The sequence below is a fragment of the Silurus aristotelis genome, assembly GCF_946808225.1.
Source record: "Silurus aristotelis genome assembly, chromosome: 18".
Taxonomy (NCBI): domain Eukaryota; kingdom Metazoa; phylum Chordata; class Actinopteri; order Siluriformes; family Siluridae; genus Silurus; species Silurus aristotelis.
The window spans coordinates 20,204,159-20,230,708 of record NC_139591.1 but is presented as its reverse complement, the minus strand read 5'-3'; the positions used below and the strand labels follow the sequence as shown (position 1 = coordinate 20,230,708).

At 44.9% G+C, this 26,550-nt stretch overlaps 2 protein-coding genes across 2 annotated transcripts; both read left to right on the top strand.

The window, feature by feature from the left end:
• Nucleotides 1-1,368: 1,368 nt before the first annotated feature.
• On the top strand, nt 1,369-4,733 carry LOC310741550 (uncharacterized protein; the record flags this gene model as incomplete). Its single annotated transcript, XM_083569472.1, has 6 exons — nt 1,369-1,539; nt 1,621-1,676; nt 1,788-2,977; nt 3,185-3,755; nt 4,062-4,643; nt 4,702-4,733. Exons 1-6 carry the CDS (start codon nt 1,523-1,525, stop codon nt 4,731-4,733), a joined length of 2,448 nt encoding a protein of 815 aa, XP_083425598.1. The 5' UTR covers nt 1,369-1,522.
• A 5,688-nt stretch (nt 4,734-10,421) lies between these two features.
• LOC310741549 (uncharacterized protein) lies at nt 10,422-25,574 on the top strand (the record flags this gene model as incomplete). Its single annotated transcript, XM_083569471.1, has 13 exons — nt 10,422-10,583; nt 10,665-10,720; nt 10,832-12,021; nt 12,229-13,080; nt 14,356-14,853; nt 15,010-15,106; nt 16,226-16,653; nt 20,591-20,773; nt 20,933-21,239; nt 22,680-23,416; nt 24,356-24,538; nt 24,722-25,063; nt 25,503-25,574. The coding sequence occupies exons 1-13, from the start codon at nt 10,567-10,569 to the stop codon at nt 25,572-25,574; spliced, it is 4,962 nt and encodes a 1,653-aa protein (XP_083425597.1). The 5' UTR covers nt 10,422-10,566.
• Between the last annotated feature and the right edge of the window lie 976 nt (nt 25,575-26,550).

Here is a 26,550-nt window from a genome sequence, read left to right as displayed (position 1 = left end):
ATTTTTTATGGAGTTATGTTAAAAAAAAATTTAATTAAAAATATAATTATAAAATGAAGTAAACTGTTAACACAGTACAGAAAATAAAGAATGCTGTGACTTGTATCTTTAACTCTTTAACTAATCTTTAACTTTGATGTCATAGGACACTTCAACCAATAAACAAGCAGAGAAAGTACGCATAGGCTTCTACAGAACTGTATACTGTACAGTACATGTACTCTCTATAAATGTGATAGTGTACTGTATTTCTACACATTTACACAAAATATATTTCGCTATATTCTTTCAAATGTTTGCTGTTGGTGTTTAAAGTGTGTGGAAGGATGATTTATGGTTTAAACAATAAAATAAAATTTTAGGAATCGCGGTTTTGGAACCTAAATACCATGATTAACGGGGGATTACTTTATACAATTAAGCAGAATCATGTTTGATTAAGTTGCACTTAGTCAATATATTAATATTGTCAATACAGATACAATACTGATATGCATTGGTCAAATTATTCCAAGTTCCATTACAGATTCACCAGGCTGTTTAATATATTCAAATTAAATCAAATCTAATTTTATTTGTCACATACACATACATACTGAGTACGACATGCATGAGGAAATAGAATGAGAAGAAGAAAAAAAAGAAAAAGAAGGTAGATAAAAAGTATAAACTATATAAAGATATGTGGAAAAAAGTGTATAAACAAGGATTACAGTACTGTTATTTATACCAATATTACACAGTTTAGGAATAGAATTATAATTGGCCTTTTTCTCAGTATCTTTAAGTCTTAAAAGAACAGATACATGCATGCATTGTACACCAGCTGTGTACAGTAAAAGTCATCATAGCCCAGTTTCAAGCATTAAAGAAGTCCAGCTATAATGTAAGTGGAAGAGGAGATGCAGCCAGTAAAGAGACAAAGAAAGGAAATTTGGATTCATTCACTGAAAATATGCATTCTACCTATTTACAGTTTGTCTGCAACATTTGTCTGTTCTCCAATTAATTGTAATGCTAATGAGTGGTGTGTGATTTATCCTCTTTTGCACAGATTAATACTGTTGTTGTATTCCTGTCTACCACACTAAACGGTTTGTACACTACTGGTGTCATTATTAAGGCAAACTACTTATTGCTCATTATGTGGTTTGGAACATGATTGGCCCTGAAGTCTCTAAGGAGTATTGTTCAATAAGTACCTTGCATTTGTATTTTTTTACCTGAGAGGATGATTTGTAATAAAAGGGTGAAAGGAAAAGTTTATAGGACTGTGGTTAGACCTGCGATGTTGTATGGTTTAAAAACAGTGAGTAAAAGATAGGAGGTGGAGCTGGAGGTAGCAGAGCTGAAGATGCTGAGATTTAATTGTTGTCAGCTGACTTGAATTAGGTGCTTAAAAGGCCGGCCTTCGGGCTACTGAGCAGGTTGTATTTTGAGATCTTTTTAGTTTTTGTGAGTCAGCAGTAAAGTGGGAGCACGGCAGGCCTGAAGCCTTTGGGAAGTCACATGTTTAGCCATTATGTGGTGCTGCAAAAGGTAATGCTGCATTTTGATATGCTAACTTGTTTATTTTGCAGTAGTATTTGATTGTAAATGTTTTTTTTTTTTGTCTTACAGGCTCTGGTTACTCTTAAGTGCTTTACTTCACATACTGGATGTAAGGGCACTTGGAGGTAAGCCATTTTAAAACTTGTGTTGACTTTTTTTTGTTTGTTTTTTTTAAGTGATATTTCATAGACTTGTTAAAAGAGAGGAAAAACCTGAGTTATATTTCTTTTAACTAGTGTGGAACAGAAGGCCTGCACAGGATTGGTACAGTGTTGATGTAAAGATGGGTCTTGATCAGACTCAGGAAACTGCTTCCTTTCCTGATGGAGGCCATGCTTCCACAGCCAGGAGGGATGAAAGTAAAGCCAATGCTGGAGCTTTGCAAAATAGTGTAGTCTCTCATGCAGGCTTATCTTCATCAGATGCCCTGGGAACTGGATTTTCTGGTCAGTCAGAGAATATATTTAACACCCTTCAAGGCTTCCAAACTCAGAATGTTGGTTCATGTGCTCAATCCACATCTGATCAGGATGTTCCAACCCCTGAGATTCAGACCAGCCATGGGGTTCAATCTTTAGGTGTGTCAAACCATCCATCAATTGGGCATCAATCTGGTCATGCTAAAAATTCACCCTTCTACCAACAAAGTAACTCTCAACAGAATAAACTGTCTCAAGGGCTGCCAAGCCCATGTGGTGGTAGTCAAACAGGCCCTGCCCCTGCCTTTATTGTGACTCAGCAGACCTCAGAAAATGCAATGTCCAGTGGTTCAATGCTTGGTACATCAAGCTTTACCAATGGTTATCAAACCCAAGGCTTGACTGGCTATGGACTGTTTCAAGGACTTGTGAACCAGTTTGGTAGTTCCCAGACACAGCCAGGCACAAATCAACTGGGCTCTGCACCTGCTTTAACCGTGACCCAACAGTCTGCTGAGAGTGGACAATCCATTAGCCCCCCTGTTTCAGTGTCCTCCAGTTTGAGTGGTTCTCAAAGCCCCTCTGCCTATTGGCTTTCCCTAGGCCTTTCTGGCCCATATGGTGGTTCTCAGACACAGCCAGCCACAAATGAACTGGGTTCTGCTCCTGCTTCAACTGTGACCCAGCAGGTAACTGACAGTGCTACAACAGGAGGCTCCCCTAGTGGTTCTCAAAGCTCAACTGGCTATGGACTGTTTCAAGGCCTTTCCAGCCCATATGTTAGTTCCCAGACACAGCCAGGCACAAATCAACTGAGTTCTGCTCCTGCTTTAACTGTGACCCAGCAGGTAACTGATGGTACTACAACAGGAGGCTCTCCTAGTGGTTCTCAAAGCTCAACTGGCTATGGACTGTTTCAAGGACTTGTGAACCAGTTTGGTAGTTCCCAGACACAGCCAGGCACAAATCAACTGAGTTCTGCTCCTGCTTTAACTGTGACCCAGCAGGTAACTGACAGTGCTACAACAGGAGGCTCTTCTAGTTTCAGCATCCCAAGCTCACCTATTGGTTCTCAAAGCTCAACTGGCTATGGTTCTCAAAGCTCAACTGGCTATGGACTGTTTCAAGGACTTTCCAGCCCTTATGGTGGTTCCCAGACACAGCCAGGCACAAATCAACTGAGTACTGCTTCTGCTTCAACTGTGACCCAACAGTCTGCTGAGAGTGGACAGTCCATTAGCCCCCCTGTTTCAGTGTCCTCCAGTTTGAGTGGTTCTCAAAGCCCCTCTGCCTATTGGCTTTCCCTAGGCCTTTCCAGCCCATATGTTAGTTCCCAGACACAGCCAGGCACAAATCAACTGAGTTCTGCTCCTGCTTCAACTGTGACCCACCAGGTAACTGACAGTGCTACAACAGGAGGCTCTTCTAGTTTCAGCATCCCAGGCTCATCTATTGGTTCTCAAAGCTCAACTGGCTATGGACTGTTTCAAGGCCTTTCCAGCCCTTATGGTGGTTCCCAGACACAGCCAGGCACAAATCAACGGAGTTCTGCTCCTGCTTTAACTGTGACCCAGCAGGTAACTGACGGTTCTACAACAGGAGGCTCTGCTAGTGGTTCTCAAAGCTCAACTGGCTATGGACTGTTTCAAGGACTTGTGAACCAGTTTGGTAGTTCCCAGACACAGCCAGGCACAAATCAACTGAGTTCTGTTCCTGCTTCCACTGTGACCCAGCAGGTAACTGACAGTGCTACAACAGGAGGCTCCTCCAGTTTCAGCATCCCAAGCTCTCCTAGTGGTTCTCAAAGCCCCTCTGCCTATTGGCTTTCCCTTGGCCTTTCCAGCCCATATGGTGATTTCCAGACACAGCCAGGCACAAATCAACTGAGTTCTGCTCCTGCTTCAACTGTGACCCAGCAGGTAACTGACAGTGCTACAACAGGAGGCTCTTCTAGTTTCAGCATCCCAAGCTCATCTATTGGTTCTCAAAGCTCAACTGGCTATGGACTGTCACAGCAAGGCACAAATTATTTGGGCTCTGTTCCTGCTTCCACTGTGACCCAGCAGGTAACTGACGGTTCTACAACAGGAGGCTCTCCTAGTGGTTCTCAAAGCTCAACTGGCTATGGACTGTTTCAAGGACTTGTGAACCAGTTTGGTAGTTCCCAGACACAGCCAGGCACAAATCAACTGAGTTCTGCTCCTGCTTTAACTGTGACCCAGCAGGTAACTGACAGTGCTACAACAGGAGGCTCTTCTAGTTTCAGCATCCCAAGCTCACCTATTGGTTCTCAAAGTTTAACTGGCTATGGACTGTTTCAAGGACTTTCCAGCCCTTATGGTGGTACCCAGACACAGCCAGGCACAAATCAACTGAGTACTGCTCCTGCTTCAACTGTGACCCAACAGTCTGCTGAGAGTGGACAGTCCATTAGCCCCCCTGTTTCAGTGTCCTCCAGTTTGAGTGGTTCTCAAAGCCCCTCTGCCTATTGGCTTTCCCTTGGCCTTTCCAGCCCATATGGTGGTTTCCAGACACAGCCAGGCACAAATCAACTGAGTTCTGCTCCTGCTTCAACTGTGACCCAGCAGGTAACTGACAGTGCTACAACAGGAAGCTCTTCTAGTTTCAGCATCCCAAGCTCACCTATTGGTTCTCAAAGCTCAACTGGCTATAGTTCTCAAAGCTCAACTGGCTATGGACTGTTTCAAGGACTTGTGAACCAGTTTGGTAGTTCCCAGACACAGCCAGGCACAAATCAACTGAGTTCTGCACCTGCTTCCACTGGGACCCAGCAGGTAACTGACAGTGCTACAACAGGAGGCTCCTCCAGTTTCAGCATCCCAAGCTCTCCTAGTGGTTCTCAAAGCCCCTCTGCCTATTGGCTTTCACTTGGCCTTTCCAGCCCATATGGTGGTTTCCAGACACAGCCAGGCACAAATCAACTGAGTTCTGCACCTGCTTCAACTGTGACCCAGCAGGTAACTGACGGTTCTACAACAGGAGGCTCTCCTAGTGGTTCTCAAAGCTCAACTGGCTATGGACTGTTTCAAGGCCTTTCCAGCCCTTATGGTGGTTCCCAGACACAGCCAGGCACAAATCAACTGAGTTCTGCTCCTGCTGTAACTGTGACCCAACAGTCTGCTGAGAGTGGACAATCCATTAGCCCCCCTGTTTCAGTGTCCTCCAGTTTGAGTGGTTCTCAAAGACCCTCTGCCTATTGGCTTTCCCTAGGCCTTTCCAGCCCATATGGTGGTTCCCAGACACAGCAAGGCACAAATCAACTGAGTTCTGCTCCTGCTTTAACTGTGACCCAGCAGGTAACTGACAGTGCTACAACCGGAGGCTCTCCTAGTGGTTCTCAAAGCTCAACTGGCTATGAACTGTTTCAAGGACTTGCAAACCAGTTTGGTACTTCCCAGACACAGCCAGGCACAAATCAACTGGGCTCTGCTCCTGCTTCAACTGTGACCCAGCAGGTAACTGACGGTTCTACAACAGGAGGCTCTCCTAGTGGTTCTCAAAGCTCAACTGGCTATGGACTGTTTCAAGGCCTTTCCAGCCCTTATGGTGGTTCCCAGACACAGCCAGGCACAAATCAACTGAGTTCTGCTCCTGCTGTAACTGTGACCCAACAGTCTGCTGAGAGTGGACAATCCATTAGCCCCCCTGTTTCAGTGTCCTCCAGTTTGAGTGGTTCTCAAAGACCCTCTGCCTATTGGCTTTCCCTAGGCCTTTCCCGCCCATATGGTGGTTCCCAGACACAGCAAGGCACAAATCAACTGAGTTCTGCTCCTGCTTTAACTGTGACCCAGCAGGTAACTGACAGTGCTACAACCGGAGGCTCTCCTAGTGGTTCTCAAAGCTCAACTGGCTATGAACTGTTTCAAGGACTTTCCAGCACTTATGGTGGTTTTCAGACACAGCCAGGCACAAATCAACTGGGCTCTGCTCAATCAACTGTGACCCAGCAGGTAACTGATGGTTCTACAACAGAAGGCTCCTCTAGTTTCAGCATCCCAAGCTCATCTATTGGTTCTCAAAGCTTAACTGGCTATGGACTGTTTCAAGGTCTTTCCAGCCCTAATAGTGGTTCCCAGACACAGCCAGGCACAAATCAACTAGGCTCTGTTCCTGCTTCCACTGTGACCCAGCAGGTAACTGATGGTGCTACAACAGGAGGCTCTCCTAGTGGTTCTCAAAGCTCAACTGGCTATTGGCTTTCCCTAGGCCTTTCCAGCCCATATGATGGTTTCCAGGCACAGCCAGGCACAAATCAACTAGGCTCTGTTCCTGCTTCAACTGTGACCCAGCAGGTAACTGACAGTGCTACAACAGGAGGCTCTTCTAGTTTCAGCATCCCAAGCTCACCTATTGGTTCTCAAAGCTCAACTGTCTATGGACTGTTTCAAGGACTTGTGAACCAGTTTGGTAGTTCCCAGACACAGCAAGGCACAAATCAACTGAGTTCTGCTCCTGCTTCAACTGTGACCCAGCAGGTAACTGACAGTGCTACAACAGGAAGCTCTTCTAGTTTCAGCATCCCAAGCTCACCTATTGGTTCTCAAAGCTTAACTGGCTATGGTTCTCAAAGCTCAACTGGCTATGGACTGTTTCAAGGACTTGCAAACCAGTTTGGTACTTCCCAGACACAGCCAGGCACAAATCAACTGGGCTCTGCTCCTGTTTCAACTGTGACCCAGCAGGTAACTGACGGTTCTACAACAGGAGGCTCTCCTAGTGGTTCTCAAAGCTCAACTGGCTATGGACTGTTTCAAGGCCTTTCCAGCCCTTATGGTGGTTCCCAGACACAGCCAGGCACAAATCAACTGAGTTCTGCTCCTGCTGTAACTGTGACCCAACAGTCTGCTGAGAGTGGACAATCCATTAGCCCCCCTGTTTCAGTGTCCTCCAGTTTGAGTGGTTCTCAAAGCCCCTCTGCCTATTGGCTTTCCCTAGGCCTTTCCAGCCCATATGGTGGTTTCCAGGCACAGCCAGGCACAAATCAACTGAGTTCTGCTCCTGCTTCAACTGTGACCCAGCAGGTAACCGACAGTGCTACAACAGGAGGCTCTTCTAGTTTCAGCATCCCAAGCTCACCTATTGGTTCTCAAAGCTCAACTGGCTATGGTTCTCAAAGCTCAACTGGCTATGGTTCTCAAAGCTCAACTGGCTATGGACTGTTTCAAGGACTTGCAAACCAGTTTGGTAGTTCCCAGACACAGCCAGGCACAAATCAACTGGGCTCTGCTCCTGCTTCAACTGTGACCCAGCAGGTAACTGACGGTTCTACAACAGGAGGCTCTCCTAGTGGTTCTCAAAGCTCAAATGGCTATGGACTGTTTCAAGGCCTTTCCAGCCCTTATGGTGGTTCCCAGACACAGCCAGGCACAAATCAACTGGGCTCTGCTCCTGCTTCAACTGTGACCCAGCAGGTAACTGACAGTGCTACAACAGGAGGCTCCTCCAGTTTCAGCATCCCAAGCTCTCCTAGTGGTTCTCAAAGCCCCTCTGCCTATTGGCTTTCACTTGGCCTTTCCAGCCCATATGGTGGTTTCCAGACACAGCCAGGCACAAATCAACTGAGTTCTGCTCCTGCTTCAACTGTGACCCAGCAGGTAACTGATGGTTCTTCAACAGGAGGCTCTTCTAGTTTCAGCATCCCAAGCTCATCTATTGGTTCTCAAAGCTCAACTGGCTATGGACTGTTTCAAGGACTTTCCAGCCCTTATGGTGGTTCCCAGACACAGCCAGGCACAAATCAACTGGGCTCTGCTCCTGCTTCAACTGTGACCCAGCAGGTAACTGACAGTGCTACAACAGGAGGCTCTTCTAGTTTCAGCATCCCAAGCTCACCTATTGGTTCTCAAAGCTCAACTGGCTATGGACTGTCACAGCAAGGCACAAATAATTTGGGCTCTGTTACTGCTTTAACTAGTAGCTCTGCTTCCAGTGCATCTCAAAGCCAAACTTTGTCTCAAGGACAGAGCCATAATGTACAGCAACTGGGGACCTTCAATCAGATGCTTCCTGCTTTTTGGTTTGGCCACCAGTCTTGTAAAAAATAACATGTTCAGTGGTTCGTCCAATATTTCCAAGCTTCCCTCACATTAAAAACTTCATGCTCTATCATGCCTCACTGTTGCATTGTTTAACTTTAAAGCAAAATGGAGCTGGAATTTGTACAATGTTTGCCATGTCATTGATCAAATAAAGCATTTTGATGGAAATCTCTTTTTCCTCTCGTGTTTGATTTTAAAAATGCCTGTTAACTCTGACCTTTAAAATTTGGATTACCATTATGGTTTATTTTAAGCTCCTGAAAGTAAGGTATTACGAAGTTGTTCTCTTAATTATTTAATTTTGTACACGTTAAGTGTGCTTGTGAAGCATGTCTTTGCGTTAACAACCTTAAACTCCCTTTTCCAAAGGGGAAAGATCATCTGAGCAATGCCAATCATGAAAAAAAGCAAATAAATTTAAGGGCCTTGAGGATGTGGTCATTGACCAGGTAAGGGTCAGGAAATGATTTAAAGAATTTCTCCAACATCTCCACCAGATGGCACTCTGGTCATCTGGGTGTAAGAGTTAACATGGAATTATGGGGTGCGGTGGAAGGCAAAACTAATTTTGAAGTAAATCACAATAGGAAGCCTAACAGATTAGGCATTAAAGTGAATATCAATTAGCAACAAAATAGAACAGCCAATTAAAGCTGATATGATCTACAAAGAAGGCAAATGCCAAGTGTTTCATACCTTTTGAAAACATGAGAGGCACTGACAAGTGAAAGCAAAGATGAATAGCAGAGCCAGGGGGGTATATCATGGATTTTTAAATGACTGTGCAAATTCTGTTTTTATAGGAAACTCCTATTTTTAATCGGCACAAATGTGTACAAGATATTTTTTAGCATTATGTACCATAATATTCAAATGCAATACAGTAAGCCCCCTCTTTACCCAAGTTCCAGTCTGGTGCCCCCAGAATTGCATTTGCCACATAACCGAATTAGGCTGATTTTCACGGTCTCTCGCGGCTAGCACGATAGACCAAAATACTTGTAGGGAAAAGTTTATTTTTTATGGAGTTATGTTAAAAAAAAATTTAATTAAAAATATAATTATAAAATGAAGTAAACTGTTAACACAGTACAGAAAATAAAGAATGCTGTGACTTGTATCTTTAACTCTTTAACTAATCTTTAACTTTGATGTCATAGGACACTTCAACCAATAAACAAGCAGAGAAAGTACGCATAGGCTTCTACAGAACTGTATACTGTACAGTACATGTACTCTCTATAAATGTGATAGTGTACTGTATTTCTACACATTTACACAAAATATATTTCGCTATATTCTTTCAAATGTTTGCTGTTGGTGTTTAAAGTGTGTGGAAGGATGATTTATGGTTTAAACAATAAAATAAAATTTTAGGAATCGCGGTTTTGGAACCTAAATACCATGATTAACGGGGGATTACTTTATACAATTAAGCAGAATCATGTTTGATTAAGTTGCACTTAGTCAATATATTAATATTGTCAATACAGATACAATACTGATATGCATTGGTCAAATTATTCCAAGTTCCATTACAGATTCACCAGGCTGTTTAATATATTCAAATTAAATCAAATCTAATTTTATTTGTCACATACACATACATACTGAGTACGACATGCATGAGGAAATAGAATGAGAAGAAGAAAAAAAAGAAAAAGAAGGTAGATAAAAAGTATAAACTATATAAAGATATGTGGAAAAAAGTGTATAAACAAGGATTACAGTACTGTTATTTATACCAATATTACACAGTTTAGGAATAGAATTATAATTGGCCTTTTTCTCAGTATCTTTAAGTCTTAAAAGAACAGATACATGCATGCATTGTACACCAGCTGTGTACAGTAAAAGTCATCATAGCCCAGTTTCAAGCATTAAAGAAGTCCAGCTATAATGTAAGTGGAAGAGGAGATGCAGCCAGTAAAGAGACAAAGAAAGGAAATTTGGATTCATTCACTGAAAATATGCATTCTACCTATTTACAGTTTGTCTGCAACATTTGTCTGTTCTCCAATTAATTGTAATGCTAATGAGTGGTGTGTGATTTATCCTCTTTTGCACAGATTAATACTGTTGTTGTATTCCTGTCTACCACACTAAACGGTTTGTACACTACTGGTGTCATTATTAAGGCAAACTACTTATTGCTCATTATGTGGTTTGGAACATGATTGGCCCTGAAGTCTCTAAGGAGTATTGTTCAATAAGTACCTTGCATTTGTATTTTTTTACCTGAGAGGATGATTTGTAATAAAAGGGTGAAAGGAAAAGTTTATAGGACTGTGGTTAGACCTGCGATGTTGTATGGTTTAAAAACAGTGAGTAAAAGATAGGAGGTGGAGCTGGAGGTAGCAGAGCTGAAGATGCTGAGATTTAATTGTTGTCAGCTGACTTGAATTAGGTGCTTAAAAGGCCGGCCTTCGGGCTACTGAGCAGGTTGTATTTTGAGATCTTTTTAGTTTTTGTGAGTCAGCAGTAAAGTGGGAGCACGGCAGGCCTGAAGCCTTTGGGAAGTCACATGTTTAGCCATTATGTGGTGCTGCAAAAGGTAATGCTGCATTTTGATATGCTAACTTGTTTATTTTGCAGTAGTATTTGATTGTAAATGTTTTTTTTTTTTGTCTTACAGGCTCTGGTTACTCTTAAGTGCTTTACTTCACATACTGGATGTAAGGGCACTTGGAGGTAAGCCATTTTAAAACTTGTGTTGACTTTTTTTTGTTTGTTTTTTTTAAGTGATATTTCATAGACTTGTTAAAAGAGAGGAAAAACCTGAGTTATATTTCTTTTAACTAGTGTGGAACAGAAGGCCTGCACAGGATTGGTACAGTGTTGATGTAAAGATGGGTCTTGATCAGACTCAGGAAACTGCTTCCTTTCCTGATGGAGGCCATGCTTCCACAGCCAGGAGGGATGAAAGTAAAGCCAATGCTGGAGCTTTGCAAAATAGTGTAGTCTCTCATGCAGGCTTATCTTCATCAGATGCCCTGGGAACTGGATTTTCTGGTCAGTCAGAGAATATATTTAACACCCTTCAAGGCTTCCAAACTCAGAATGTTGGTTCATGTGCTCAATCCACATCTGATCAGGATGTTCCAACCCCTGAGATTCAGACCAGCCATGGGGTTCAATCTTTAGGTGTGTCAAACCATCCATCAATTGGGCATCAATCTGGTCATGCTAAAAATTCACCCTTCTACCAACAAAGTAACTCTCAACAGAATAAACTGTCTCAAGGGCTGCCAAGCCCATGTGGTGGTAGTCAAACAGGCCCTGCCCCTGCCTTTATTGTGACTCAGCAGACCTCAGAAAATGCAATGTCCAGTGGTTCAATGCTTGGTACATCAAGCTTTACCAATGGTTATCAAACCCAAGGCTTGACTGGCTATGGACTGTTTCAAGGACTTGTGAACCAGTTTGGTAGTTCCCAGACACAGCCAGGCACAAATCAACTGGGCTCTGCACCTGCTTTAACCGTGACCCAACAGTCTGCTGAGAGTGGACAATCCATTAGCCCCCCTGTTTCAGTGTCCTCCAGTTTGAGTGGTTCTCAAAGCCCCTCTGCCTATTGGCTTTCCCTAGGCCTTTCTGGCCCATATGGTGGTTCTCAGACACAGCCAGCCACAAATGAACTGGGTTCTGCTCCTGCTTCAACTGTGACCCAGCAGGTAACTGACAGTGCTACAACAGGAGGCTCCCCTAGTGGTTCTCAAAGCTCAACTGGCTATGGACTGTTTCAAGGCCTTTCCAGCCCATATGTTAGTTCCCAGACACAGCCAGGCACAAATCAACTGAGTTCTGCTCCTGCTTTAACTGTGACCCAGCAGGTAACTGATGGTACTACAACAGGAGGCTCTCCTAGTGGTTCTCAAAGCTCAACTGGCTATGGACTGTTTCAAGGACTTGTGAACCAGTTTGGTAGTTCCCAGACACAGCCAGGCACAAATCAACTGAGTTCTGCTCCTGCTTTAACTGTGACCCAGCAGGTAACTGACAGTGCTACAACAGGAGGCTCTTCTAGTTTCAGCATCCCAAGCTCACCTATTGGTTCTCAAAGCTCAACTGGCTATGGTTCTCAAAGCTCAACTGGCTATGGACTGTTTCAAGGACTTTCCAGCCCTTATGGTGGTTCCCAGACACAGCCAGGCACAAATCAACTGAGTACTGCTTCTGCTTCAACTGTGACCCAACAGTCTGCTGAGAGTGGACAGTCCATTAGCCCCCCTGTTTCAGTGTCCTCCAGTTTGAGTGGTTCTCAAAGCCCCTCTGCCTATTGGCTTTCCCTAGGCCTTTCCAGCCCATATGTTAGTTCCCAGACACAGCCAGGCACAAATCAACTGAGTTCTGCTCCTGCTTCAACTGTGACCCACCAGGTAACTGACAGTGCTACAACAGGAGGCTCTTCTAGTTTCAGCATCCCAGGCTCATCTATTGGTTCTCAAAGCTCAACTGGCTATGGACTGTTTCAAGGCCTTTCCAGCCCTTATGGTGGTTCCCAGACACAGCCAGGCACAAATCAACGGAGTTCTGCTCCTGCTTTAACTGTGACCCAGCAGGTAACTGACGGTTCTACAACAGGAGGCTCTGCTAGTGGTTCTCAAAGCTCAACTGGCTATGGACTGTTTCAAGGACTTGTGAACCAGTTTGGTAGTTCCCAGACACAGCCAGGCACAAATCAACTGAGTTCTGTTCCTGCTTCCACTGTGACCCAGCAGGTAACTGACAGTGCTACAACAGGAGGCTCCTCCAGTTTCAGCATCCCAAGCTCTCCTAGTGGTTCTCAAAGCCCCTCTGCCTATTGGCTTTCCCTTGGCCTTTCCAGCCCATATGGTGATTTCCAGACACAGCCAGGCACAAATCAACTGAGTTCTGCTCCTGCTTCAACTGTGACCCAGCAGGTAACTGACAGTGCTACAACAGGAGGCTCTTCTAGTTTCAGCATCCCAAGCTCATCTATTGGTTCTCAAAGCTCAACTGGCTATGGACTGTCACAGCAAGGCACAAATTATTTGGGCTCTGTTCCTGCTTCCACTGTGACCCAGCAGGTAACTGACGGTTCTACAACAGGAGGCTCTCCTAGTGGTTCTCAAAGCTCAACTGGCTATGGACTGTTTCAAGGACTTGTGAACCAGTTTGGTAGTTCCCAGACACAGCCAGGCACAAATCAACTGAGTTCTGCTCCTGCTTTAACTGTGACCCAGCAGGTAACTGACAGTGCTACAACAGGAGGCTCTTCTAGTTTCAGCATCCCAAGCTCACCTATTGGTTCTCAAAGCTCAACTGGCTATAGTTCTCAAAGTTTAACTGGCTATGGACTGTTTCAAGGACTTTCCAGCCCTTATGGTGGTACCCAGACACAGCCAGGCACAAATCAACTGAGTACTGCTCCTGCTTCAACTGTGACCCAACAGTCTGCTGAGAGTGGACAGTCCATTAGCCCCCCTGTTTCAGTGTCCTCCAGTTTGAGTGGTTCTCAAAGCCCCTCTGCCTATTGGCTTTCCCTTGGCCTTTCCAGCCCATATGGTGGTTTCCAGACACAGCCAGGCACAAATCAACTGAGTTCTGCTCCTGCTTCAACTGTGACCCAGCAGGTAACTGACAGTGCTACAACAGGAAGCTCTTCTAGTTTCAGCATCCCAAGCTCACCTATTGGTTCTCAAAGCTCAACTGGCTATAGTTCTCAAAGCTCAACTGGCTATGGACTGTTTCAAGGACTTGTGAACCAGTTTGGTAGTTCCCAGACACAGCCAGGCACAAATCAACTGAGTTCTGCACCTGCTTCCACTGGGACCCAGCAGGTAACTGACAGTGCTACAACAGGAGGCTCCTCCAGTTTCAGCATCCCAAGCTCTCCTAGTGGTTCTCAAAGCCCCTCTGCCTATTGGCTTTCACTTGGCCTTTCCAGCCCATATGGTGGTTTCCAGACACAGCCAGGCACAAATCAACTGAGTTCTGCACCTGCTTCAACTGTGACCCAGCAGGTAACTGACGGTTCTACAACAGGAGGCTCTCCTAGTGGTTCTCAAAGCTCAACTGGCTATGGACTGTTTCAAGGCCTTTCCAGCCCTTATGGTGGTTCCCAGACACAGCCAGGCACAAATCAACTGAGTTCTGCTCCTGCTGTAACTGTGACCCAACAGTCTGCTGAGAGTGGACAATCCATTAGCCCCCCTGTTTCAGTGTCCTCCAGTTTGAGTGGTTCTCAAAGACCCTCTGCCTATTGGCTTTCCCTAGGCCTTTCCAGCCCATATGGTGGTTCCCAGACACAGCAAGGCACAAATCAACTGAGTTCTGCTCCTGCTTTAACTGTGACCCAGCAGGTAACTGACAGTGCTACAACCGGAGGCTCTCCTAGTGGTTCTCAAAGCTCAACTGGCTATGAACTGTTTCAAGGACTTGCAAACCAGTTTGGTACTTCCCAGACACAGCCAGGCACAAATCAACTGGGCTCTGCTCCTGCTTCAACTGTGACCCAGCAGGTAACTGACGGTTCTACAACAGGAGGCTCTCCTAGTGGTTCTCAAAGCTCAACTGGCTATGGACTGTTTCAAGGCCTTTCCAGCCCTTATGGTGGTTCCCAGACACAGCCAGGCACAAATCAACTGAGTTCTGCTCCTGCTGTAACTGTGACCCAACAGTCTGCTGAGAGTGGACAATCCATTAGCCCCCCTGTTTCAGTGTCCTCCAGTTTGAGTGGTTCTCAAAGACCCTCTGCCTATTGGCTTTCCCTAGGCCTTTCCCGCCCATATGGTGGTTCCCAGACACAGCAAGGCACAAATCAACTGAGTTCTGCTCCTGCTTTAACTGTGACCCAGCAGGTAACTGACAGTGCTACAACCGGAGGCTCTCCTAGTGGTTCTCAAAGCTCAACTGGCTATGAACTGTTTCAAGGACTTTCCAGCACTTATGGTGGTTTTCAGACACAGCCAGGCACAAATCAACTGGGCTCTGCTCAATCAACTGTGACCCAGCAGGTAACTGATGGTTCTACAACAGAAGGCTCCTCTAGTTTCAGCATCCCAAGCTCATCTATTGGTTCTCAAAGCTTAACTGGCTATGGACTGTTTCAAGGTCTTTCCAGCCCTAATAGTGGTTCCCAGACACAGCCAGGCACAAATCAACTAGGCTCTGTTCCTGCTTCCACTGTGACCCAGCAGGTAACTGATGGTGCTACAACAGGAGGCTCTCCTAGTGGTTCTCAAAGCTCAACTGGCTATTGGCTTTCCCTAGGCCTTTCCAGCCCATATGATGGTTTCCAGGCACAGCCAGGCACAAATCAACTAGGCTCTGTTCCTGCTTCAACTGTGACCCAGCAGGTAACTGACAGTGCTACAACAGGAGGCTCTTCTAGTTTCAGCATCCCAAGCTCACCTATTGGTTCTCAAAGCTCAACTGTCTATGGACTGTTTCAAGGACTTGTGAACCAGTTTGGTAGTTCCCAGACACAGCAAGGCACAAATCAACTGAGTTCTGCTCCTGCTTCAACTGTGACCCAGCAGGTAACTGACAGTGCTACAACAGGAAGCTCTTCTAGTTTCAGCATCCCAAGCTCACCTATTGGTTCTCAAAGCTTAACTGGCTATGGTTCTCAAAGCTCAACTGGCTATGGACTGTTTCAAGGACTTGCAAACCAGTTTGGTACTTCCCAGACACAGCCAGGCACAAATCAACTGGGCTCTGCTCCTGTTTCAACTGTGACCCAGCAGGTAACTGACGGTTCTACAACAGGAGGCTCTCCTAGTGGTTCTCAAAGCTCAACTGGCTATGGACTGTTTCAAGGCCTTTCCAGCCCTTATGGTGGTTCCCAGACACAGCCAGGCACAAATCAACTGAGTTCTGCTCCTGCTGTAACTGTGACCCAACAGTCTGCTGAGAGTGGACAATCCATTAGCCCCCCTGTTTCAGTGTCCTCCAGTTTGAGTGGTTCTCAAAGCCCCTCTGCCTATTGGCTTTCCCTAGGCCTTTCCAGCCCATATGGTGGTTTCCAGGCACAGCCAGGCACAAATCAACTGAGTTCTGCTCCTGCTTCAACTGTGACCCAGCAGGTAACCGACAGTGCTACAACAGGAGGCTCTTCTAGTTTCAGCATCCCAAGCTCACCTATTGGTTCTCAAAGCTCAACTGGCTATGGTTCTCAAAGCTCAACTGGCTATGGTTCTCAAAGCTCAACTGGCTATGGACTGTTTCAAGGACTTGCAAACCAGTTTGGTAGTTCCCAGACACAGCCAGGCACAAATCAACTGGGCTCTGCTCCTGCTTCAACTGTGACCCAGCAGGTAACTGACGGTTCTACAACAGGAGGCTCTCCTAGTGGTTCTCAAAGCTCAAATGGCTATGGACTGTTTCAAGGCCTTTCCAGCCCTTATGGTGGTTCCCAGACACAGCCAGGCACAAATCAACTGGGCTCTGCTCCTGCTTCAACTGTGACCCAGCAGGTAACTGACAGTGCTACAACAGGAGGCTCCTCCAGTTTCAGCATCCCAAGCTCTCCTAGTGGTTCTCAAAGCCCCTCTGCCTATTGGCTTTCACTTGGCCTTTCCAGCCCATATGGTGGTTTCCAGACACAGCCAGGCACAAATCAACTGAGTTCTGCTCCTGCTTCAACTGTGACCCAGCAGGTAACTGATGGTTCTTCAACAGGAGGCTCTTCTAGTTTCAGCATCCCAAGCTCATCTATTGGTTCTCAAAGCTCAACTGGCTATGGACTGTTTCAAGGACTTTCCAGCCCTTATGGTGGTTCCCAGACACAGCCAGGCACAAATCAACTGGGCTCTGCTCCTGCTTCAACTGTGACCCAGCAGGTAACTGACAGTGCTACAACAGGAGGCTCTTCTAGTTTCAGCATCCCAAGCTCACCTATTGGTTCTCAAAGCTCAACTGGCTATGGACTGTCACAGCAAGGCACAAATAATTTGGGCTCTGTTACTGCTTTAACTAGTAGCTCTGCTTCCAGTGCATCTCAAAGCCAAACTTTGTCTCAAGGACAGAGCCATAATGTACAGCAACTGGGGACCTTCAATCAGATGCTTCCTGCTTTTTGGTTTGGCCACCAGTCTTGTAAAAAATAACATGTTCAGTGGTTCGTCCAATATTTCCAAGCTTCCCTCACATTAAAAACTTCATGCTCTATCATGCCTCACTGTTGCATTGTTTAACTTTAAAGCAAAATGGAGCTGGAATTTGTACAATGTTTGCCATGTCATTGATCAAATAAAGCATTTTGATGGAAATCTCTTTTTCCTCTCGTGTTTGATTTTAAAAATGCCTGTTAACTCTGACCTTTAAAATTTGGATTACCATTATGGTTTATTTTAAGCTCCTGAAAGTAAGGTATTACGAAGTTGTTCTCTTAATTATTTAATTTTGTACACGTTAAGTGTGCTTGTGAAGCATGTCTTTGCGTTAACAACCTTAAACTCCCTTTTCCAAAGGGGAAAGATCATCTGAGCAATGCCAATCATGAAAAAAAGCAAATAAATTTAAGGGCCTTGAGGATGTGGTCATTGACCAGGTAAGGGTCAGGAAATGATTTAAAGAATTTCTCCAACATCTCCACCAGATGGCACTCTGGTCATCTGGGTGTAAGAGTTAACATGGAATTATGGGGTGCGGTGGAAGGCAAAACTAATTTTGAAGTAAATCACAATAGGAAGCCTAACAGATTAGGCATTAAAGTGAATATCAATTAGCAACAAAATAGAACAGCCAATTAAAGCTGATATGATCTACAAAGAAGGCAAATGCCAAGTGTTTCATACCTTTTGAAAACATGAGAGGCACTGACAAGTGAAAGCAAAGATGAATAGCAGAGCCAGGGGGGTATATCATGGATTTTTAAATGACTGTGCAAATTCTGTTTTTATAGGAAACTCCTATTTTTAATCGGCACAAATGTGTACAAGATATTTTTTAGCATTATGTACCATAATATTCAAATGCAATACAGTAAGCCCCCTCTTTACCCAAGTTCCAGTCTGGTGCCCCCAGAATTGCATTTGCCACATAACCGAATTAGGCTGATTTTCACGGTCTCTCGCGGCTAGCACGATAGACCAAAATACTTGTAGGGAAAAGTTTATTTTTTATGGAGTTATGTTAAAAAAAAATTTAATTAAAAATATAATTATAAAATGAAGTAAACTGTTAACACAGTACAGAAAATAAAGAATGCTGTGACTTGTATCTTTAACTCTTTAACTAATCTTTAACTTTGATGTCATAGGACACTTCAACCAATAAACAAGCAGAGAAAGTACGCATAGGCTTCTACAGAACTGTATACTGTACAGTACATGTACTCTCTATAAATGTGATAGTGTACTGTATTTCTACACATTTACACAAAATATATTTCGCTATATTCTTTCAAATGTTTGCTGTTGGTGTTTAAAGTGTGTGGAAGGATGATTTATGGTTTAAACAATAAAATAAAATTTTAGGAATCGCGGTTTTGGAACCTAAATACCATGATTAACGGGGGATTACTTTATACAATTAAGCAGAATCATGTTTGATTAAGTTGCACTTAGTCAATATATTAATATTGTCAATACAGATACAATACTGATATGCATTGGTCAAATTATTCCAAGTTCCATTACAGATTCACCAGGCTGTTTAATATATTCAAATTAAATCAAATCTAATTTTATTTGTCACATACACATACATACTGAGTACGACATGCATGAGGAAATAGAATGAGAAGAAGAAAAAAAAGAAAAAGAAGGTAGATAAAAAGTATAAACTATATAAAGATATGTGGAAAAAAGTGTATAAACAAGGATTACAGTACTGTTATTTATACCAATATTACACAGTTTAGGAATAGAATTATAATTGGCCTTTTTCTCAGTATCTTTAAGTCTTAAAAGAACAGATACATGCATGCATTGTACACCAGCTGTGTACAGTAAAAGTCATCATAGCCCAGTTTCAAGCATTAAAGAAGTCCAGCTATAATGTAAGTGGAAGAGGAGATGCAGCCAGTAAAGAGACAAAGAAAGGAAATTTGGATTCATTCACTGAAAATATGCATTCTACCTATTTACAGTTTGTCTGCAACATTTGTCTGTTCTCCAATTAATTGTAATGCTAATGAGTGGTGTGTGATTTATCCTCTTTTGCACAGATTAATACTGTTGTTGTATTCCTGTCTACCACACTAAACGGTTTGTACACTACTGGTGTCATTATTAAGGCAAACTACTTATTGCTCATTATGTGGTTTGGAACATGATTGGCCCTGAAGTCTCTAAGGAGTATTGTTCAATAAGTACCTTGCATTTGTATTTTTTTACCTGAGAGGATGATTTGTAATAAAAGGGTGAAAGGAAAAGTTTATAGGACTGTGGTTAGACCTGCGATGTTGTATGGTTTAAAAACAGTGAGTAAAAGATAGGAGGTGGAGCTGGAGGTAGCAGAGCTGAAGATGCTGAGATTTAATTGTTGTCAGCTGACTTGAATTAGGTGCTTAAAAGGCCGGCCTTCGGGCTACTGAGCAGGTTGTATTTTGAGATCTTTTTAGTTTTTGTGAGTCAGCAGTAAAGTGGGAGCACGGCAGGCCTGAAGCCTTTGGGAAGTCACATGTTTAGCCATTATGTGGTGCTGCAAAAGGTAATGCTGCATTTTGATATGCTAACTTGTTTATTTTGCAGTAGTATTTGATTGTAAATGTTTTTTTTTTTTGTCTTACAGGCTCTGGTTACTCTTAAGTGCTTTACTTCACATACTGGATGTAAGGGCACTTGGAGGTAAGCCATTTTAAAACTTGTGTTGACTTTTTTTTGTTTGTTTTTTTAAGTGATATTTCATAGACTTGTTAAAAGAGAGGAAAAACCTGAGTTATATTTCTTTTAACTAGTGTGGAACAGAAGGCCTGCACAGGATTGGTACAGTGTTGATGTAAAGATGGGTCTTGATCAGACTCAGGAAACTGCTTCCTTTCCTGATGGAGGCCATGCTTCCACAGCCAGGAGGGATGAAAGTAAAGCCAATGCTGGAGCTTTGCAAAATAGTGTAGTCTCTCATGCAGGCTTATCTTCATCAGATGCCCTGGGAACTGGATTTTCTGGTCAGTCAGAGAATATATTTAACACCCTTCAAGGCTTCCAAACTCAGAATGTTGGTTCATGTGCTCAATCCACATCTGATCAGGATGTTCCAACCCCTGAGATTCAGACCAGCCATGGGGTTCAATCTTTAGGTGTGTCAAACCATCCATCAATTGGGCATCAATCTGGTCATGCTAAAAATTCACCCTTCTACCAACAAAGTAACTCTCAACAGAATAAACTGTCTCAAGGGCTGCCAAGCCCATGTGGTGGTAGTCAAACAGGCCCTGCCCCTGCCTTTATTGTGACTCAGCAGACCTCAGAAAATGCAATGTCCAGTGGTTCAATGCTTGGTACATCAAGCTTTACCAATGGTTATCAAACCCAAGGCTTGACTGGCTATGGACTGTTTCAAGGGCTTTCCAGCCCTTATGGTGGTTTCCAGACACATTCAGGCACAAATCAACTGAGTTCTGCTCCTGCTTTAACTGTGACCCAGCAGGTAACCGACAGTGCTACAACAGGAGGCTCTTCTAGTTTCAGCATTCCAAGCTCATCTATTGGTTTTCAAAGACCCTCTGCCTATTGGCTTTCCCTAGGCCTTTCCAGCCCCTATGGTGGTTTCCAGGCACAGCCAGGCACAAATCAACTGAGTTCTGCTCCTGCTTTAACTGTGACCCAGCAGGTAACTGACGGTTCTATAACAGGAGGCTCTCCTAGTGGTTCTGAAAGCTCAACTGGCTATGGATTGTTTCAAGGACTTGTAAGCCAGTTTGGTAGTTCCCAGGCACATCCAGGCACAAATCAACTAAGTTCTGCTCCGGCTTTAACTGTGACCCCGCAGTCTGCTGAGAGTGGACAATCCATTAGCCCCCCTGTTTTAGTGTCCTCCAGTTTGAGTGGTTCTCAAAGCCCCTCTGCCTATTGGCTTTCCCTAGGCCTTTCTAGCCCATATGGTGGTCCCCAGACACAGCCAGGCACAAATCAACTGAGTTCTGCTCCTGCTTCAACTGTGACCCAGCAGGTAACTGACAGTGCTACAACAGGAGGCTCTCCTAGTGGTTCTCAAAGCTCAACTGGCTATGGACTGTTTCAAGGACTTGTAAGCCAGTTTGGTAGTTCCCAGGCACAGCCAGGCACAAATCAACTGAGTTCTGCTACTGCTTCAACTGTGACCCAGCAGGTAACTGACAGTGCTACAACAGGAGGCTCTTCTAGTTTCAGCATCCCAAGCTCATCTATTGGTTCTCAAAGCTCAACTGGCTATGGACTGTTTCAAGGCCTTTCCAGCCCTTATGGTGGTTCCCAGGCACAGCCAGGCACAAATCAACTGAGTTCTGCTCGTGCTTCAACTGTGACCCAGCAGGTAACTGACAGTGCTACAACAGGAGGCTCTTCTAGTTTCAGCAACCCAAGCTCACCTATTGGTTCTCAAAGCTCAACTGGCTATGGTTCTCAAAGCTCAACTGGGTATGGACTGTTTCAAGGACTTTCCAGCCTTTATGGTGGTTCCCAGACACAGCCAGGCACAAATCAACTGAGTTCTGCTCCTGCTTTAACTGTGACCCAGCAGGTAACTGACGGTTCTACAACAGGAGGCTCTCCTAGTGGTTCTCAAAGCTTAACTGGCTATGGACTGTTTCAAGGCCTTTCCAGCCTTTATGGTGGTTCCCAGACACAGCCAGGCACAAATCAACTGAGTTCTGCTCCTGCTTCAACTGTGACCCAGCAGGTAACTGACAGTGCTACAACAGGAGGCTCTTCTAGTTTAAGCATCCCAAGCTCATCTATTGGTTCTCAAAGCCCCTCTGCCTATTGGCTTTCCCTTGGCCTTTTCAGCCCATATGGTGGTTTCCAGACACAGCCAGGCACAAATCAACTGAGTTCTGCTCCTGCTTCAACTGTGACCCAGCAGGTAGCTGACAGTTCTACAACAGGAGGCTCTCCTAGTGGTTCTCAAAGCTCAACTGGCTATGGACTGTTTCAAGGCCTTTCCAGCCTTTATGGTGGTTCCCAGACACAGCCAGGCACAAATCAACTAAGTTCTGCTCCTGCTTCAACTGTGACCCAGCAGGTAACTGACAGTGCTACAACAGGAGGCTCTTCTAGTTTCAGCATCCCAAGCTCATCTATTGATTCTCAAAGCTCAACTGGCTATGGACTGTTTCAAGGACTTTCCAGCCCTTATGGTGGTTCCCAGACACAGCCAGGCACAAATCAACTGAGTTCTGCTCCTGCTTCAACTGTGACCCAGCAGGTAACTGACAGTGCTACAACCGGAGGCTCTTCTAGTTTCAGCATCCCAAGCTCATCTATTGGTTCTCAAAGCTCAACTGGCTATGGACTGTTTCAAGGCTTTTCCAGCCCTTATGGTGGTTCCCAGACACAGCCAGGCACAAATCAACTGGGCTCTGTTCCTGCTTCCACTGTGACCCAGCAGGTAACTGACAGTGATACAACAGGAGGCTCCTCTAGTTTCAGCATCCCAAGCCCTCCTAGTGGTTCTCAAAGCCCCTCTGCCTATTGGCTTTCCCTTGGCCTTTCCAGCCCATATGGTGGTTTTCAGACACAGCCAGGCACAAATCAAATAGGCTCTGCTCCTGCTGTAACTGTGACCCAACAGTCTACTGAGAGTGGACAGTCCATTAGCCCCCCTGTTTCAGTGTCCTCCAGTTTGAGTGGTTCTCAAAGCCCCTCTGCCTATTGGCTTTCCCTAGGCCTTTCCAGCCCATATGTTAGTTCCCAGACACAGCCAGGCACAAATCAACTGAGTTCTGCACCTGCTTTAACTGTGACCCAGCAGGTAACTGACGGTTCTACAACAGGAGGCTCTCCTAGTGGTTCTCAAAGCTTAACTGGCTATGGACTGTTTCAAGGCCTTTCCAGCCTTTATGGTGGTTCCCAGACACAGCCAGGCACAAATCAACTGAGTTCTGCTCCTGCTTCAACTGTGACCCAGCAGGTAACTGACAGTGCTACAACAGGAGGCTCTTCTAGTTTAAGCATCCCAAGCTCATCTATTGGTTCTCAAAGCCCCTCTGCCTATTGGCTTTCCCTTGGCCTTTTCAGCCCATATGGTGGTTTCCAGACACAGCCAGGCACAAATCAACTGAGTTCTGCTCCTGCTTCAACTGTGACCCAGCAGGTAACTGACAGTGCTACAACCGGAGGCTCCTCTAGTTTCAGCATTCCAAGCTCTCCTAGTGGTTCTCAAAGCTCAACTGGCTATGGACTGTTTCAAGGCCTTTCCAGCCTGTATGGTGGTTCCCAGACACAGCCAGGCACAAATCAACTGAGTTCTGCTCCTGCTTTAACTGTGACCCAGCAGGTAACTGACAGTGCTACAACCGGAGGCTCTTCTAGTTTCAGCATCCCAAGCTTATCTATTGGTTCTCAAAGCTCAACTGGCTATGGACTGTTTCAAGGCTTTTCCAGCCCTTATGGTGGTTCCCAGACACAGCCAGGCACAAATCAACTGGGCTCTGTTCCTGCTTCCACTGTGACCCAGCAGGTAACTGACAGTGATACAATAGGAGGCTCCTCTAGTTTTAGCATCCCAAGCCCTCCTAGTGGTTCTCAAAGCCCCTCTGCCCATTGGCTTTCCCTTGGCCTTTCCAGCCCATATGGTGGTTTCCAGACACAGCCAGGCACAAATCAACTGAGTTCTGCTCCTTCTTTAACTGTGACCCAGCAGGTAACTGACGGTTCTATAACAGGAGGCTCTCCTAGTGGTTCTGAAAGCTCAACTGGCTATGGACTGTTTCAAGGACTTGTAAGCCAGTTTGGTAGTTCCCAGGCACAGCCAGGCACAAATCAACTGAGTTCTGCTCCTGCTTTAACTGTGACCCAGCAGGTAACTGACAGTGCTACAACAGGAGGCTCTTCTAGTTTCAGCATCCCAAGCTCACCTATTGGTTCTCAAAGCTCAACTGGCTATGGTTTTCAAAGCTCAACTAGCTATGGACTGTTTCAAGGCCTTTCCAGCCTTTATGGTGGTTCCCAGACACAGCCAGGCACAAATCAAATAGGCTCTGCTCCTGCTTTAACTGTTACCCAGCAGGTAACTGACGGTTCTACAACAGGAGGCTCTCCTAGTTTCAGCATCCCAAGCTCATCTATTGGTTCTCAAAGCTCAACTGGCTATGGTTCTCAAAGCTCAACTGGCTATGGACTGTTTCAAGGACTTGAAAGCCAGTTTGGTAGTTCCCAGACACAGCCAGGCACAAATCAACTGAGTTCTGCTCCTGCTTCAACTGTGACCCAGCAGGTAACTGACAGTGCTACAACAGGAGGCTCCTCCAGTTTCAGCATCCCAAGCTCTCCTAGTGGTTCTCAAAGCCCCTCTGCCTATTGGCTTTCCCTTGGCCTTTTCAGCCCATATGGTGGTTCCCAGACACAGGCAGGCACAAATCAACTGAGTTCTGCTCCTGCTTCAACTGTGACCCAGCAGGTAACTGACAGTGCTACAACCGGAGGCTCTTCTAGTTTCAGCATCCCAAGCTCATCTATTGGTTCTCAAAGCTCAACTGGCTATGGACTGTTTCAAGGCTTTTCCAGCCCTTATGGTGGTTCCCAGACACAGCCAGGCACAAATCAACTGGGCTCTGTTCCTGCTTCCACTGTGACCCAGCAGGTAACTGACAGTGATACAACAGGAGGCTCCTCTAGTTTCAGCATCCCAAGCCCTCCTAGTGGTTCTCAAAGCCCCTCTGCCTATTGGCTTTCCCTTGGCCTTTCCAGCCCATATGGTGGTTTTCAGACACAGCCAGGCACAAATCAAATAGGCTCTGCTCCTGCTTTAACTGTGACCCAGCAGGTAACTGACAGTGCTACAACAGGAGGCTCTTCTAGTGGTTCTCAAAGCTCAACTGGCTATGGACTGTTTCAAGGCCTTTCCAGCCTTTATGGTGGTTCCCAGACACAGCCAGGCACAAATCAAATAGGCTCTGCTCCTGCTTTAACTGTTACCCAGCAGGTAACTGACGGTTCTACAACAGGAGGCTCTCCTAGTGGTTCTCAAAGCTCAACTGGCTATGGACTGTTTCAAGGCCTTTCCAGCCTTTATGGTGGTTCCCAGACACAGCCAGGCACAAATCAACTGAGTTCTGCTCCTGCTTCAACTGTGACCCAGCAGGTAACTGACAGTGCTACAACAGGAGGCTCTTCTAGTTTCAGCATCCCAAGCTCATCTATTGGTTCTCAAAGCTCAACTGGCTATGGTTCTCAAAGCTCAACTGGCTATGGACTGTTTCAAGGACTTGTGAACCAGTTTGGTAGTTCCCAGACACAGCCAGGCACAAATCAACTGGGATCTGCTCCTGCTTCAACTGTGACCCAGCAGGTAACTGATGGTTCTATAACAGGAGGCTCTCCTATTGGTTCTCAAAGCCCCTCTGCCTATTGGCTTTCCCTAGGCCTTTCCAGCCCATATGGTGGTTCCCAGACACAGCCAGGCACAATTCAACTGGGATCTGCTCCTGCTTTAACTGTGACCCAACAGGTAACTGACGGTTCTACAACAGGAGGCTCTCCTATTGGTTCTCAAAGCTCAACTGGCTATGGACTGTCACAGCAAGGCACAAATAATTTGGGCTCTGTTACTGCTTTAACTAGTAGCTCTGCTTCCAGTGCATCTCAAAGCCAAACTTTATCTCAAGGACAGACCAATAATGTACAGCAACTGGGGACCTTCAATCAGATGCTTCCTGCTTTTTGGTTTGGCCACCAGTCTTGTAAAAAATAACATGTTCAGTGGTTCATCCAATATTTCCAAGCTTCCCTCACATTAAAACCTTCATGCTCTATCATGCCTCACTGTTGCATTGTTTAACTTTAAAGCAAAATAGAGCTGGAATTTGTACAATGTTTGCCATGTCAATGATCAAATAAAGCATTTTGATGGAAATCTCTTTCCTCTCGTGTTTGATTTTAAAAATGCCTGTTAACTCTGACCTTTAAAATTTGAATTACCATTATGGTTTATTTTAAGCTCCTGAAAGTAAGGTATTACGAAGTTGTTCTCTTAATTATTTAATTTTGTACACGTTAAGTGTGCTTGTGAAGCATGTCTTTGCGTTAACAACCTTAAACTCCCTTTTCCAAAGGGGAAAGATCATCTGAGCAATGCCAATCATGAAAAAAAGCAAATAAATTGAAGGGCCTTGAGGATGTGGTCATTGACCAGGTAAGGGTCAGGAAATGATTTAAAGAATTTCTCCAACATCTCCACCAGATGGCACTCTGGTCATCTGGGTGTAAGAGTTAACATGGAATTATGGGGTGCGGTGGAAGGCAAAACTAACTAATTTTGAAGTAAATCACAAAAGGAAGCCTAACAGATTAGGCATTAAAGTGAATATCAATTAGCAACAAAATAGAACAGCCAATTAAAGCTGATATGATCTACAAAGAAGGCAAATGTCAAGTGTTTCATACCTTTTTGAAAACATGAAAGGCACTGAC